Consider the following 15,501-nt stretch of genomic DNA (forward strand, 5'->3'; position numbering starts at 1 on the left):
CAGTGTGCGCATGCACAGAGTTGCCAGACGAAGGGAACAGCTAAGGAACAGGGGTCGACTTGGGAGTGATGGTGAATGGCCCCTCCCAGAGGAAATAAAAGAGGAGCGACAGGGGAATGGAGTTTGCAGGAGACAATACGTTAGCTTAATTGGGAATAAAGAGGAGCGAAAGGGAAAGGGAGTTTACAGGAGACAATGAGTTCAATTCATTCGGGTGAAGATCCCTTCCTGGCTTCTTGCCAAGTAATTGCTGCTACAGCGTGGAGTTTGGAAGATATCGGGCCTGGCAGCTCTCCAAGCCTGATCAAGGTCTGCAGTTGGGAAATCTCTTGAAGGACCGTTGGTCGGGACTTTGCTGGAGAGGAATTCCCTTTGAACTAAATAAAAGGGATTTCATCGGGACGAGGAGTCGGCTTCATGATCTTGGGAAGCCGAGGTCAGAACAACATGGTTTTCCCGCCGTGCATTAATTCCCATTTCCTACGTTTCTGTGCATTAATTCTTATTTCCTACGTTTCTTTCCCATTCTGAACAATGAAGAGCTTCCTGTCAGAACGTGGCCGGTTGCAACACAATCCCCTCTATCCCACACTGGGCATGTTGTCAGCAACCCCAATCACAACTGCCCAGAGAAAGTGATGCCCCAAAGATGTGTCCCAGAGCTCAAGGTGGCATAGAAAGTACTCCCTGACTTACGACCGTAATAGGGATTTCCCATTAATGGGTAATAATCCTCAACTTACGACCAACAAGGGAGCCCAAAATTTCTGTGGTTAAACGAGGAAGTTGTTAAGTGAGTTTCACCCCATTTTACAATCTTCCTTGCCAACGTGGTTAAGGGAATCACGGCAATTGTTAAGTTAGTGACATGAAACTGGTTTCTCTATCGACTTTAGGAACCACTTTGAAACCGTCATAAATATGAACCGGTTGTCAAGCACCTGAATTTTGGTGATGGGACCATGAGGATGCTGCAATGGTTGTCAGTGTGAAGAATGGCCATATGTCATTTTTTTCAGTGACGTGGTAACTTTGAACGGTCACTAAATGAATTGTTGTAAGTTGAGGACTACCTATACGGTCGAAAATCATGACAGGTGCAGAACAGGTCACCCATATGAGCCGAAACAATTCTACTATTGGTTTTACAGCGGTTGTAGAGCGAATTTCATGGTTGTGAAGTCCTCACTTACGACTGGCATCGTGGATGGCAACAGCCGTAAACGGTCCTCATTAACCAGACCCAACTGAGATTATTGATTTAATTCAGATCCTCCAAGCAATCCCAAAAGTGCTTTCTTATCAAGAGGACACTGGACTTTCTGGGTTTTTTTTCTTTGAAGACGTTTTGCTTCTCACCCAAGAAGCCTCTTCAAGGGGAAGGGTAAAGGGGAGGAAGGGGAAGGAGAGAAGGGAAAGGAGAGGAGGAAGGAAGGAAGGAAGGAGAGAAGAAAGAGAAGAAAGGGGGGTAGGAAAGAAGGAGGGAAGGAGGGAGGGAAGCAAGGAGGGAAGGAAGGAGGGAAGGAAGGAGAGAAGAAAGGAGGGAAGGAAGGAGGGAAGGAAAAAAAAGGAGAGAAGAAAGGAGGGAAGGAGGGAATGTAGGAGAGAAGGAAGGGGGGAAGGAAGGAGGAAAGGAAGGGGAAAAGGAAGGAGAGAAGGAGAAAAGAAAGGAGGGAAGGAAGGAAGGAAGGAAGGAAGGAAGGAAGGAAGAAGGGAAGGAGAGAAGGAGGGAAGGGGAAGGAGGGAGGGAAGGAAGGGGAGTAGGAGAGAAGAAACGAGGGAAGGAAAGAGGGAGGGAGGGAAGAAGAAGTAGGACCGTTGTAAGATAAGATGGATCTATGGGATGTTAAAAAAGCAATCTTCAAGTATATTGTCAACAGTAGGGAAAAATTGTTATAAATACATATTATTAATAACAGTTATGAGATCATATAATTGTGAATGTATATATGAAATTGATAAAATAAAAAAAAATAAAAAATAAAAAGAAGCCTCTTCAGCTCTGGATGGTGGGGGATGGAAAGATCAATACTCCTTACAGACGCCTGGTCATTTGCATCCTTTCTGAGAGTCATTGAGGCCACTTGGAGGTTTATCTGCGACCTCAGGTTCACCTGAGTGCTGCAAATAGGTGTGGAGCAGGGGGTGAAATCCAGCAGGTTCTGGAGAACCGGTGGCGGAAACTTCGAGTAGTTCGGATCACTGACAAATTCCACCTCTGGCTGGCCCCAGAGTAGGGTGGGAATGGATATTTTGCAGTATCCCTTCCCCTGCCACGCCCCACCGAGCCACGCCCCATCAAGCCACGCCCACAGAACCGGGAGTAAAAAGAAAAAAATTGAATTTCACCACTGGTGTGGAGCCTTCTTGGCTGCTCTTTTGAAGACAGCAAAGTCCACATTTTGGACAGAGAGAGGACCACTGGTTTGAAGGAAGATGGGTCAAAGAGGCCATCTATGTCCAAATTGAACAGCCCTCTCCCAACAGAGAGGGACAACATCCTTTATCTCCAGTTTACAACACTTTCAGCAGGTCCAAGAATGGCTCCGCACACATTTTCACTGCTCGGGTGACCCTGAAGACACAGAGATGAACCTCCAAGTGGCCTCAACGACTCTCTAAAAGGACGCAAATCACCAGCTGTCTGCAAGGAGTATCCATCCTTCCCTTCCCCGCCATCCAGTCAGAACTGAAGAAGCTTCTTGGATGAGAAGTGAAATGTCTTCAAAGAAAAACCAGAAAGTCCAGCTGCCTCTTGAAAAAGACTGAGAATCTCCACAGACTTTCCTCCAACTCACTTCATTCCGTTCCTCGGCTGAACATAGATTTTTTTTGATCCATTATAATTGGGTTTCCGTTGTTTAAATCAAATCAACTTGACCCTGGGGGGCGGGGGAGGTGGGGGGGGAGAAAAAATGCTGGATTGAAGAAATGTGTGAGCTGGATATTCCACAGGTGAACCTCTTATTCGTGTATCTCTTGGAAGTGCTGGATCTATTTTGAAGGAGGTGGCTTGAGTTACCTCACTGTGGACTGGTAGACCAGGTCTTCTCTCTTACGGTAGTTCTCCATGTGTGACTGGTTGGTGGAGAACATGGCATCAAAGGTGAAGATTTTCTGTTTGATGGTCCCACCGTCTGTTACCTGCCAAGGGGAGAAACCAGAGAAGAGAAAAATTGAAATTTTGGAGCACTTCAGAAGATGTTCTATCTTATCGGACATTAATACAATCGAGCGAGTCCAGAGATATTTCACGAGAAGAGTCCTCCACTCCACTGCTCACGATAGAATCCCTTATGCCACCAGGGTTGAAATTTTGGCCTTAGACAACTTATTATCTGCTAGCATTTCCTACCTGTCAATGACTACTTCAGCTTCAACCACAACACACACACACACAATAGATACAAACTCAAGGTAAACCGCTCCAAACTCGATTGCAGAAAATACGACTTCAGCAACAGAGGGGTCAATGCCTGGTATGCTCTACCTGACCTCCCTTGTTACATCCCCAAACCCTCAAAACCTTAACCTAAGACTGTCTACTGTCGACCTCACCACATTCATAAGATTTCTGTAAGGGGGGCGTGCATAAGCGCACCAGCGTGCCTACCGTCCCTGTCCTACTGTCCCCATTGATTCGTACCCATTTCATGTATCCATAATCTTGTACGTACTTATATCTATTATCTTATACATACTTGTCACAATAAATTAAATTAAATTACATTAAATAAAAAAATAAATGTTGAAGAACAGATTAGATGTGTGTGAGAGAGATATGTGAGAGATGATAGATAGATATATGATAGATATAGATGATATAGATAGATAGATAGATAGATAGATAGATAGGTAGGTAGGTAGGTAGGTAGGTAGGTAGGTAGGTAGGTATAGGTATAGGTATAGGTATAGGTATAGGTATAGGTATAGGTATAGGTATAGGTATAGGTATAGGTATAGGTATAGGTATAGGTATAGGTATAGGTATAGGTATAGGTATAGGTATAGGTATAGGTATAGGTATAGGTATAGGTATAGGTATAGGTATAGGTATAGGTATAGGTATAGGATAGATAGATAGATAGATAGATAGATAGATAGATAGATAGATAGATAGATAAAGGGTTTAAGGGTTTATTAAACTTGTATGCCGCCCTATTTCCAGAGGGACTCAGGGCGGATAGATAGATAGATTGATTTGAGAACAGATGGAAGTTCATGAGATGTTCACCACCTCCCGTGGTTGATGGTTGAACATCTCTTGTTTGTTTACACATTGATCACCACCTTCCATTAGACATTGGACTCAACTGGCTTTTGAGGGTGTAGATTGCAACTTCCACAATCTCCATCCTCCCAACCAGTGTCTTTGCTGGGTAAACTGGGGAAGAAAGGACTAGACTGCATGGATTTCCTTTCAGGCACGGCATTCCTCCCATTGTAAAAACAACAAGGTCCACTCTGAGGCAATCTTTAACTAAATAAATAAATTTAACCAAAGTTCACGCATTACACCTAACCAGAACCTTACTTGAATCTGCTTGTCACAATTTCCAGGCGCAATAAATGAATGAGCCATCTTTATTTCACTGAAGATCACCAGCTGAAATCACAATTTGATAACTGCTTCTCCAATGCAATAATACGGTGTTCAAACAAGTAGATTTGGCCAGGAGACAATTATGCAGCTTCCTTCGCAATTATACGCTGATTTGCCCAGACTCCCACTCGCAAACACTTAATTCTACTACCACTTTTCCCTGAAATAATTTTGAAATGTTTTTTTCACCTCTCGCCCCTTCATATTTCCCTTAACTCGTTCTTGCATCTGCTTCTTTGCAGCTAAGAAAGTAATGTTTAAAAATAAACTCATATGAAATGTGAATGGGAGGGGGGGAAAGATGAATGATAGATAGATAGATAGATAGATAGATAGATAGATAGATAGATGATAGATAGATAGAAAGATAAATAGATAGATAGATAGATAGATAGATAGATAGATAGACAGACAGACAGATAGACACATACATACATACATACATACATACATACATACATACATACATACATACATACATAGGTAGATACATAGATACATAGATAATGTGAAAGATAGATACAGACAGATGTCAGAGGAAGATGACAGACAGATGGACAAGTTGAATAGATGGGTAGATGAGTAGCTGGATGGAAGAAAACAGAGTTATCTTCTCCAATGAAATCAAAGAAAGACAGGTAAGAGCATCCTAGGACAACAGAGGAGCTACCACATCTGTAAACGGCTGGGCCAGACCCAACATGGCTGCTGTTTTGCAAGACCTCGAGGCATGTCCCTCAGACTTCATACGGAGCTGGCCCGGAAGGGGTGGCCAGAAAAAAAGGACGGAGAGAAAGACAAAGATTCTTCAGACCGGGAGAATTCAAGAGCTCTGCCCTTTCCCTTCTGCCTCAGCTACTCTCAAGTTACACCTCGTTGTTTCCAAGATAATAGGTGACAAGGTGCGAACCTGCTAATGAAATAACATACCTGCGGGCAGTGTCAAAAATCTCTCTTCCAAGGGAAATGTGAAAAACGCAGAGGGTGGTAATAAGCTCCCCCCAAAGCAAATGTCGAGGGAATAAATAAATAAATATATGTGGGGAGACGGGGAGGGGTAAGGGACACGTGGAGGGCAGGCAAGGGGGCAGGAATTGGGGGAGTAGCAGAACAATTTGCCTTGCACTGTCACCAGCCCTTTTGATGAAGTGAACACAAAAGACCAAAGAGTTGACTCACTGCATTCACATAACACAAATAAACCATAGTTTCTTAAACATGGTTACCCCGCTAAAATCTCAATTAGCTGCAGTGGGGTGGGGGTGGGGGTGGCTCATGCTAAGCCATCATCTTTGAGATTTTTAAAGGATAATAAGAGATCGCTGAGTTTGGTTGTTTTCTTGCCAAAGTTTCATTGCCCAAACAGGATAACGTCCTCAGTAGCTACTTCTCACCAACTAGCACTGATAACGTTACCAAGTTGGGTAATAAAACGTCCGCGAGAAAACAACCAAGCTCAGAGAGCACCAAGGAGCCCTCGTTTCAATTCTGAGCTACACCTATTCTCCTTTATTGGTGAAGATAATAGCTGGGTTTCTTCCCCCCCCCCCCCTTTTTGCTGGAAAAGTGCATAACCTTAATAGGAATCTATTGATTAAGCTAAGACATAGGATGTAGTGACCCATGGTTTTGCTGATCGTTGTTTGACATTGCACCAATCCCGCAAGCCACTTTGAGCACAGCTGCTGCGAACGGGCAAATAAACAGATGGAAATGCAGGTCGTCCTTGTTTAGCCGCCACAATCGGGACTTGTAGCCTGGTTGTTAAGCAAAGCAGCCACTAAAGGAAACCGCAGCTGTAATTATGATTGTACAGATCTGCAAACATCATTGGTCCAAGGACGGCCGTAAACCTTTCTCCCCTGTGTTGTTAACTGCAAACGGTCACTAAACAAGGCATTTGCTAAATGGGTACTTCTCATAGTCATTTCTACCCCGGTATTTTTCCCCCATTGGGTGAAAAAAAATAAGAACGTATTCCTTTTTCTTCTTCTTTTCCCCCAAATATAATTGTTTGCATCTGTTTCAGGGATGAGATTCAGCCAGTGTGGACTGGTTTGGGCAAACTGGTAGCTCTGATGATCAGCTGGGTAGCGAACCGGTTCGCTCCGACAATTAGCTGGATAGTGAACCGGTTCGCTCCAACAATCAGCTGGGTAGTGAGCCGGTTTGCTCCAACAATCAGCTGTGTAGCAAACCAGTTCGCTCCAACAATCAGCTGGATAGCGAACCGGTTCGCTCCAACAATCAGCTGGGTAGCAAACCAGTTCGCTCCAACAATCAGCTGGATAGCGAACCGGTTCGCTCCAACAATCAGCTGGGTAGCAAACCGGTTCGCTCCAACGATCAGCTGGGTAGCAAACCGGTTCGCTCCAATAATCAGCTGGATAGCGAACTGGTTCATTCCAACAATCAGCTGGGTAGCGAGCTGGTTTGCTCTGACGATCAGCTGGGTAGCAAACCAGTTCGCTCCGACGATCAGGTGGGATGGCTCACCTACCCCTGTGCTTGATTTACCTATATCCTCTCAGCTGATTCACACGGTTGAGTGGATTGTCGTACCTCAGCTGTGTTACTCCCCAGAAGTAACATGGAAGGTATGTTTTGTTAAAACTGCGTATGAACGCCCAAGCACACAATCACCGAACCAGTTGTTAAACTGGCAGAATCCCACCACTGATGTCTATTATATATAAAAAAGTGACACATACACCCCACCAAAAAAAAATATTTCCCATTCATCCTTTCTGGTAACTGGTCGGGATGACCTCCGACCTCACTGTATGATTTATTTTCTTGGGCGAGAGCTGGGCAAACTTGAAACGGCACGTCAAGATGAAAGCTGAGCGGCCCTTCAGAAGCACTTCTGCAGACACCTCCACGTGGCTCTGGTTTTTTAAAATGCACCCCGCGTTGTCCTAGATGAAATTTCATTCTGGGCTTCCCCCCTTTCCCCTCCATTTTATTACATGAGAACAGGGCTGTTGGAGAACGTGGAGGGGGGGGGGGCAGCTGTCAGTAAAACTGTCTCTGCGAATTTATTTGCCTAAGCCAAGGTTTTATTACAAAGAAAATACACACTCTCCAGGCTACACAAGGGGGGGAAAAAAGACACACAGAGACAGAGAATTATCTGGGTTGTAAATCACACAGACTTTGGAGAGGAACACACACTGGAAGTTTTCAAGGGCACAACCAATCGTTCAGGGATCGCACAGTTGATTTTGTGGCTACTGCTGCTATTATTATTATTATTATTATTATTATTATTATTATTATTATTATTTCTTTTGTTCATTAAACATGAAACTGAACATTTAAAGATGTGTCACAAACAGCATTGACTGGTACTAATGGTTGATATGGGTTGCTGTCGGAGTCTTAGGTATCAACCAAGTACCTTCTTAAAATATACGATATTATTATTATAATCTTTTATTCATTAAACATGAAACTCAGTCAACTGAACATTTAAAAATGTATCACAAATATCATTCACTGGCTTTGATGGTTGACATGGGTTGCTGCCAGCATCCTAGGAATCGACCAAGTATCTTATTGTATGTTATTCCGAGCAGCACAGTTTTTTTTGCAGTTCTGCTGGTGTTATTGCAGGAAGCTGCAATTCCTTGATGTGTTTTGTAAAATTCTTGGACATGGAATAATAATAATAATAATAATAATAATAATAATAATAATAATAATAATAATAATAATAATAATCCAAAAGCACTGGAATTACATTTAAAACAGTTAAAAATTGACAAAATCACTATCAGTCAAATGCAAAAAGCCGCACTGCTTGGATCTGCACGCATATTACGAAAATACGTTACGACGTCCTAGGCCCCTGGGTGGGGCCCGACTAGTAACCAATGCCAAATCCGGCGAAACAACTGGCCGCTGTGATACAATTGTATAATAATAATAATTTATTTATTCATTAAACATGAAGCTCAGTCAACCGAACATTCTAAAATTCGAAAATTCTCTGAATCAAATCTAACGACCAATCAAACGAATTGTTTCCTGCAAAAAAAATCCGACTCCCCTTTCGCTCCTCTTTTATTTCCTATGGGAGGGGCCAATCACCTTCCACCTGTGACTTTACTCCCAAGTCAACCCTGATTTCTGAGTTGTTCTTTTCTTCTGTGAACACTGGGAACAGGCTCCAGCTGTTCCTCTGGCTGTTCCTCTGCCACACTGCTGTCTAGCTCCGAAGGCACCTGATCACTGCCAGACGGCCCTGGGCCCCATCTCTGACTCAGAGCCCTCGTCCGAGCCTTCCCCAGCCTCCAGGAATGGCCCATGCTCCTCCCCAACCTCCTCACTATCTGACTTTGCTGCCAGTTCTGTTGGCTGCTGGTGGGCCACAACAATTGCTACTTAATCATGGCTGATCCCATTGTGGACTTCTCCCAGGGATTGGGGAGATGAAGATGAAGGCGACCTTTCCATTTCAGTGGTCATCCATTGGCAGGGTAACACAAGAGACATTCAATACACCTGAAATTGATGTTCTCATCAACCAAAATATGTACCTCAATACCTGAAGGACCCTGAATCAAAGAAGGTTCTCCTGGAAGAATCCATAACTTTTAAATGGTTGGCTGAGGTGGGATGGACAATTGGTGTGAAATCCACTTCAAGTTGCTGGTTTCCAATGAGCACCAACTACAAGGATATTTAAATGCGAAAAATAAACTTAAGAGAAAGTGTTATCTACCCATCTTTAGAAACAGAAAGGAGGATGGTGGTTTATACGTATATCATATGGAGGTGTGATGAATGCACAGCTCGATGGATAAAGAAAGACAGAAGCAGTGCAGCATAGTGGATACAATACTGGAATACAACTGGATTCTGGAATTTTCTTTCGGCCAGATCTCTCTCAGATCTAACCCGAGATGTTGAAGAACATCTACTTAACTGACCTGCACTGGGCCAACATGGCAAAATGAAGGTCCATAACAATAAAAGAACCTCTTGATGTGGGTGAAGGAGGAGAGTGCAAAAGTTGGCTTGAAACTCAACACTAAGAAAATAAGACCATGGCATCCGGCCCTCTCAATTCCTGACAAATAGATGGGGAAGAAATGGAGGTAGTGACAGATTTTATTTTCCTGGGCTCCAAGATCACCGCAGATGGGGACTGCAGCCAAGAAATGAAAAGACGCTTGCTCCTGGGGAGAAAAGCGATGCCAATCTACAGCATCCTAAAAAGCAGAGACATCACCCTGCCAACACAAGTGGGCATAGTCAAGGCGATGGTTTTCCCAGTTGCAATGGATGGCTGTGAAAGTTGGACCATAAGAAAGGCTGAGCGCCAAAGAATGGAGGCCTTTGAACTCTGGTGCTGGAGAAGAAGACTCCTGCATTGAGTCCCTTGGACTGCAAGGCGATCCAACCGGTCAGTCCTAGAGGAGATCAACCCTGACTGCTCTTTAGAAGGCCAGATCCTGAAGAGGAAACTCAAGGCCATCTGATGAGAAGGAAGAAGGACTCCCTGGAGAAGAGCCTCGTGCTGGGAAATATTGAGGGCAAAAGAAGAAGGGGACGGCAGAGAAGGAGGTGGCTGGATGGAGTCACCGAAGCAGTCGGCATGAGCTTAAATGGACTCCAGAGGATGGTAGATGACAGGAAGACCTGGAGGAACGTTGTCCATGGAGTCGCGATGGATCGGACACAACTTCACAACTAACAACAACAATAAAAGAAGAGGTTTTCATCCCAGGTGGATCAACACAATCTGATGATGATGATAATAACAAAAAGAAAATAAAAGGTAGAACTGAATGCAACTCAAATCCTGGCCTAGCTGGAAGTCACCAGACGTTAGCTAAGGCTCCTCTGGGGCCTATAAATTAAGATGCATCAAAGTCTCTGACCTGGTTGAGGTAAATGGAAATCAATTCCACCTCCAACTTGGCTCCTCCTGACAACTCAAGCAATTTAGGTCGACCTGTGACAAGATAGGGGCTTCTAGGTTTTATCCCCTTCGGCTTTCTGATGCTTCCCAGTCACAGTTGGAGAAACAAATTACAACAAGGCCTCTTAGAAACATCTCCGCACAGCTGGAGGACGGGAGGGCGATTTCCACCCAGCTGGCACAAACAAAACAGATCAAAACTCCTTTTTTCCCCAGCAGTTTCCCAGGGGTTTCTCCACCACCCCCACCCCCTCAATGTTCTCCAAAACCACTTACAGACTGAAGATAGGTATAATAAACTTGATATCCCACTTAAAGTCCAATCCTTCCAGCACCAAAAACAGGAGTAATAACAGCCAGCAAATGAAAGATACAAACACTGGCCGGTTTTCTTCCAAGAGTTTTAACCTGTTCAAGAAAATTCTCCTCGGGAAGTTTGGCAAGATTGATGAAAGTCCTCTAGAAATGGGACAGATTATAGGTGGTTGATTTATGTATTGGAGTTCTACGCCCCCAAATCGATGGAAGACCCCTTTGACAGCTTGCATAAATCAATCACTAGAACATCCAGGCAAAAAAAAAATGACAGAGATACAACTTCCACATTACCGAGCACAGATAATAAAATGCGCACAAGCAGGAACATTAACAATACAATGTCGGTGTCTGGGCTTTGACCTCAGTGGGAAGAGCGTGAGAGATGAGCCAAAGAAGAGGTCAAACTGATGGATAAAGTTGCCAAGCTCTCTTTAGTTTAACCGCAGAATGCAAAGTTCATGCGCGTTATGGATTCTCTAGATTCATAGAAAATTAATAATGATGTTTTGCTGTATTTCAAGGCAGGATATGTCTAAAGGCCAAAAAAACTAGGGATGATTACAGATTAACAAGAGTTGGAAGGGACCTTGTAGGTCATCTAATCCAACCCTCTGCTCAAGCAAGAGACCCTACACTGTTTCTGACAGATGGCAGTCCTGTCTCTTCTTGGAAGCCTCAAGTGATGAAGCTCCCACAACTTTTGAAGCAACTTCTGTTCCATGGGATGATTGTGCTCACTGTCTCTCCTTATTTCCAGGTTGACTCTTTCCTTCTTCAGTTTCCATCCATTATTCCTTGTCTGGACTTCGGGTGCTTTGGGAAATAGCTTGACCCCTTTTCTATGTGGCAGCCCCTCAAATATTGGAAGGCTGCAATCATATCTCCCCTGGTCCTTCTCTTCACTAGACTAGCCATGCCCAGTTCCTGTAACCGTTCATCGTATGCAGGGGTGGGTTTCTCGCTCTGTTCCAACCGGTTCGGTTGAAACGGGGCCGGCGGCGTCCTCGTGCAGGTGCGCAGTGCACGCATGCGTACTAGCGCCTGTGCGATGCTCCAGCTGCTCCTGGAGGATCGCGCAGGCGCTGTATGCGTTCTGCTCATGCGTGGAAGCGCAGAACGCGTCAAAACCGGGTAAGAAATGCGGGCGGGCGGGTGGATCCTTCGGCGTTCCCGGAAGTTACTTACTTCCGGGTTCGCCGACCAACCGGTTCGCGGGGACCGCCGTGAACCTCCTGAAACCCACCCCTGATCGTATGTTAATCCTCCAGTCCCCTCATCATCCTGGTTGCTCTTCTCTGCACTCTTTCTAGAGTCTCAATATTTTTTTTTATGGTGTGGTGACCAAAACTGGATGCAGTATCCAAGGTGTGGCCTTACTAAGGCTTTATAGAGGGATATTAGTACCTCAATTGATCCTGATTGCATCCCTCTGTTAATGCAATTTAGGATTGCATTGGCTTAACAGGAATGGAGAGAAATAATGGCCCTAACCCCTGACTGTCCTCCTCCCCGTTAAAAGATCCATATCTTGGGTGTATGGTGTCCAATTTTCCTTCTCTAGCTTTCCCTCAACCACATTAAGAGGACAAAGCAGAGTTTTACCCTGAAGAAGATATAAAAGGACCATGATAAAAGCTTTCAGATATTAGGGGACTGGAGGCTAAAACATATGAAGAACGGTTGCAGGAACTGGGTATGTCTATTTTAATGAAAAGAAGGACTAGGGGAGACATGATAACAGTCTTCCAATATCTCAGGGGCTGCCCCAAAGAAGAGGGAGTCAAGCTATTCTCCAAAGCACCTGAGGGCAGGACGAGAAGCAATGGGTGGGACAGATCAGCATAGTGTCAGGCCTGCAATTATATTCTTTTTAGAATTTTGGCCTGCCACACTTTCTCTTATTTCATTATGCTGTTTCTTTAGTATAGGTGATGGGAGGGGGGAATAGACAGGAGTGAGATTGTGGAATGTATTGTTTTCATTCTTTACTAGAAGCCAAGGTCATTCTTTGTCTCCGCACCAGTACACCTGACCGGAAGAAACTGGGTGTGGATGCCAGCATGGAAGAAGAAGATTGTACCATGTGATGGATTGAGGGTATGGGGACAAGATCATGAACTTTTAATTGGGTGGAATTCCAATGTCATTTCCAGTATTGGGATTCCATAGCAATGTACCAACATGTCTGTCTTATTAAATTGGAACCTTAAGGATAGCTCTGCTTTGGACTCTTTTAATTTAACTCCATGGTTAACTTCAGACCGACAATTAAGTACACAATACCCCAATCAAGAAAATGTCAAGGAGACATCAGCAAAGAGCCCAACCACAGAATCTCTAAGACCGCCCCCACCCACCACCCACCCAGGCAGGGCAAGACACCAGACTATAACTTCTTCCTAGCACTGGTGTTGTTACCTAGTTGGGTAATGAAATGCCTGCAAGAAAAAAAAAGCAATCTCAGGAAAGCACCAAGGACCTTTCTAGAAGCACATACTTTTCCTCAACTAGCTTTGAACCCCGAGAGCACCCAAGAAAATGCCTAGCACCCTCTCTTGTGGGCGTTTCATCATCTCTTTCCAAACACAGCCTCATCCTCATTTTGCGAAGCTTCTTCTCCCGTAACTTTATACTGCTAACTAGGGCATACAAAACCTTTGCCAGACCAATTCTCGAATACAGCCTCGTCTGCCTGGAATCCACACTGTATATCAGAGATTAATACAATTGAGGGAGTCCAGAAGTATTTCACAAGAACGGTCCTCCACTCCTCTGCTCGCAACAGAATCCCTTAGAATCCCACCAGGGTTGAAATTTTGGGCGTGGCCAACCTAGAACTACGCCCCCTACGCTCTGACTTAAGCACAGTACACAAAATTGTCTGCTACAACGTGCTACCTGTCAACGACTACTTCAATCTCAATAATACACGGACAAACAACCAATACAAACTCAAGGTAAACCGCTCCAAACTCGACTGCAGAAAATACGACTTCAGCAACAGAGTGGTCAACGCCTGGAATGCTCTACCCGACTCCGTGGCTACATCCCCAACCCCCCGCAAACTTTAACCTCAAACTGCCTAGCGTGGACCTCACCCCACTCCTAAGAGGTTCCTTAAAGGGGGCTTGCATAAGCACACCAGCGTGTCTTCCGTCCCTGTCCTACTGCCTCCATTTATTCGTACCCATTTCCTGTGTTCATGTACGTGTTTATACTTATACCTGTTATCATGTACATGTTTGACGAACTAAGTAAATAAATAGATGGGTGGATAAGAGACCGCCTGCTGCCAATTACCTGCAATAGACCGATTAGATCCCACAGATTAGGCCTCCTCCGAATTCCATCCGCCGGCCAATGCCGACTGGTGACTACCCGGAGGAGAGCCTTCTCTGTGGCTGCTCCGACCCTCTGGAACGAGCTCCCCGTGGAGATTTGAACCCTCACCACCCTCCAGGCCTTCCGCAAAGCCCTTAAAACCTGGCTGTTCCGACAGGCCTGGGGCTAAAGAGCTGTTGCCCCCCCGCCTCAAATAGTATGACTGCTGTGTGTTTTTTAAATTATGTATTGTTATGTTCCGTCTTTTTTTTTATTTCTTGTCTGTACCCCCCTCCCCTGATTTGAATTGTGAGCCGCCCTGAGTCCCCTTGGGGAAAAGGGCGGCATATAAATGTAATAAAATCAAATTAATCAAATAATAGATAGATAGATAGATAGATAGATAGATAGATAGATAGATAGATAGATAGATAGATAGATAGATAATTAGACAGACAGACAGACAGATCTGTTCATTTGACAAGCATGCTTCCCTGGAAGAATTGGTGAGCCAGTTCCCTTAGGATCAGAGTAAGCGTGCTTTAGGCTGTTGCCATGGAAAATGCAGGCTGAAAAGATGAGAAGAACCAAAGCTGCCTTCTTCTTCTTCTTCTTCTTTTACTACTATTACTACCTCCCCGCTGGCACTGGCAAATAGACTGACGCTGGGCCCGAGAATAAACATAACATTCAATTTGCCTGACCAAGAGCCAGCTGTTCCCATTCTGCGCTAGAAATAATTAAGAATACGCTCAGCTCCTTCCTATCCGTGGGCTTCGCCTGCAAGAGACGGTTGGGTAGAATCAGAAGACTTACACCGTGTCACGCCGCCACGGCACATAATCACATCTCTATCTATAAATATCTTTCTACTTATTGATCTACTAGAGTCTGACAGCAAAGAAACAAAGCCAGCACGTAAACCAGAGGAGACGGCATTGCCTGGTCTTAAATTTAGGAGAAAAATGGCAAAGGTAGAAACAGTCTCTCCACGAGAAAAAGATGGAAACTTTTCAGAGGCTGATAAAATGATGGATCCCTCCTCCTGTGTTCCTTGCTGGCCTTACTCATTGCAAGAACTTCATAAGGTATCTCCAGAGTCAGGCGTGGGATTCAGCCGGTTCCGACTGGTTTGGGCAAACTAATTCACTCCGAGGATCAGCTGGGGAGTGAATCGGTTTGCTCCGAGGATCAGCTGGGGAGCGAACCGGTTCGCTCCGAGGATCAGCTGGGGAGTGAATCAGTTCGCTCCGAGGATCAGCTGGGGAGTGAACCGGTTTGCTCCGAGGATCAACTGGGGAGTGAACCGGTTCTCTCCAAGGATCAGCTG

General features: G+C 44.7%; 1 protein-coding gene across 2 annotated transcripts in view; it reads right to left on the reverse strand.

Moving 5' to 3' along the window:
* Window positions 1-15,501, reverse strand: part of IGSF21 (immunoglobin superfamily member 21) — a 161,065-nt gene that overhangs the window by 76,510 nt on the left and 69,054 nt on the right. For both annotated transcript variants that reach the window (XM_087702191.1, XM_087702190.1), the window contains exon 3: window positions 3,023-3,144. In XM_087702191.1, coding sequence (XP_087558317.1) covers window positions 3,023-3,144 — 122 coding nt within the window. The remainder of the gene's footprint in view (window positions 1-3,022; window positions 3,145-15,501) is intronic.

The sequence above is a fragment of the Thamnophis sirtalis genome, unplaced genomic scaffold (genome assembly GCF_051295495.1).
Source record: "Thamnophis sirtalis isolate CommonGarterSnake01/CBP01778 unplaced genomic scaffold, rThaSir2_p1.2 scaffold_15, whole genome shotgun sequence".
NCBI lineage: Eukaryota > Metazoa > Chordata > Lepidosauria > Squamata > Natricidae > Thamnophis > Thamnophis sirtalis.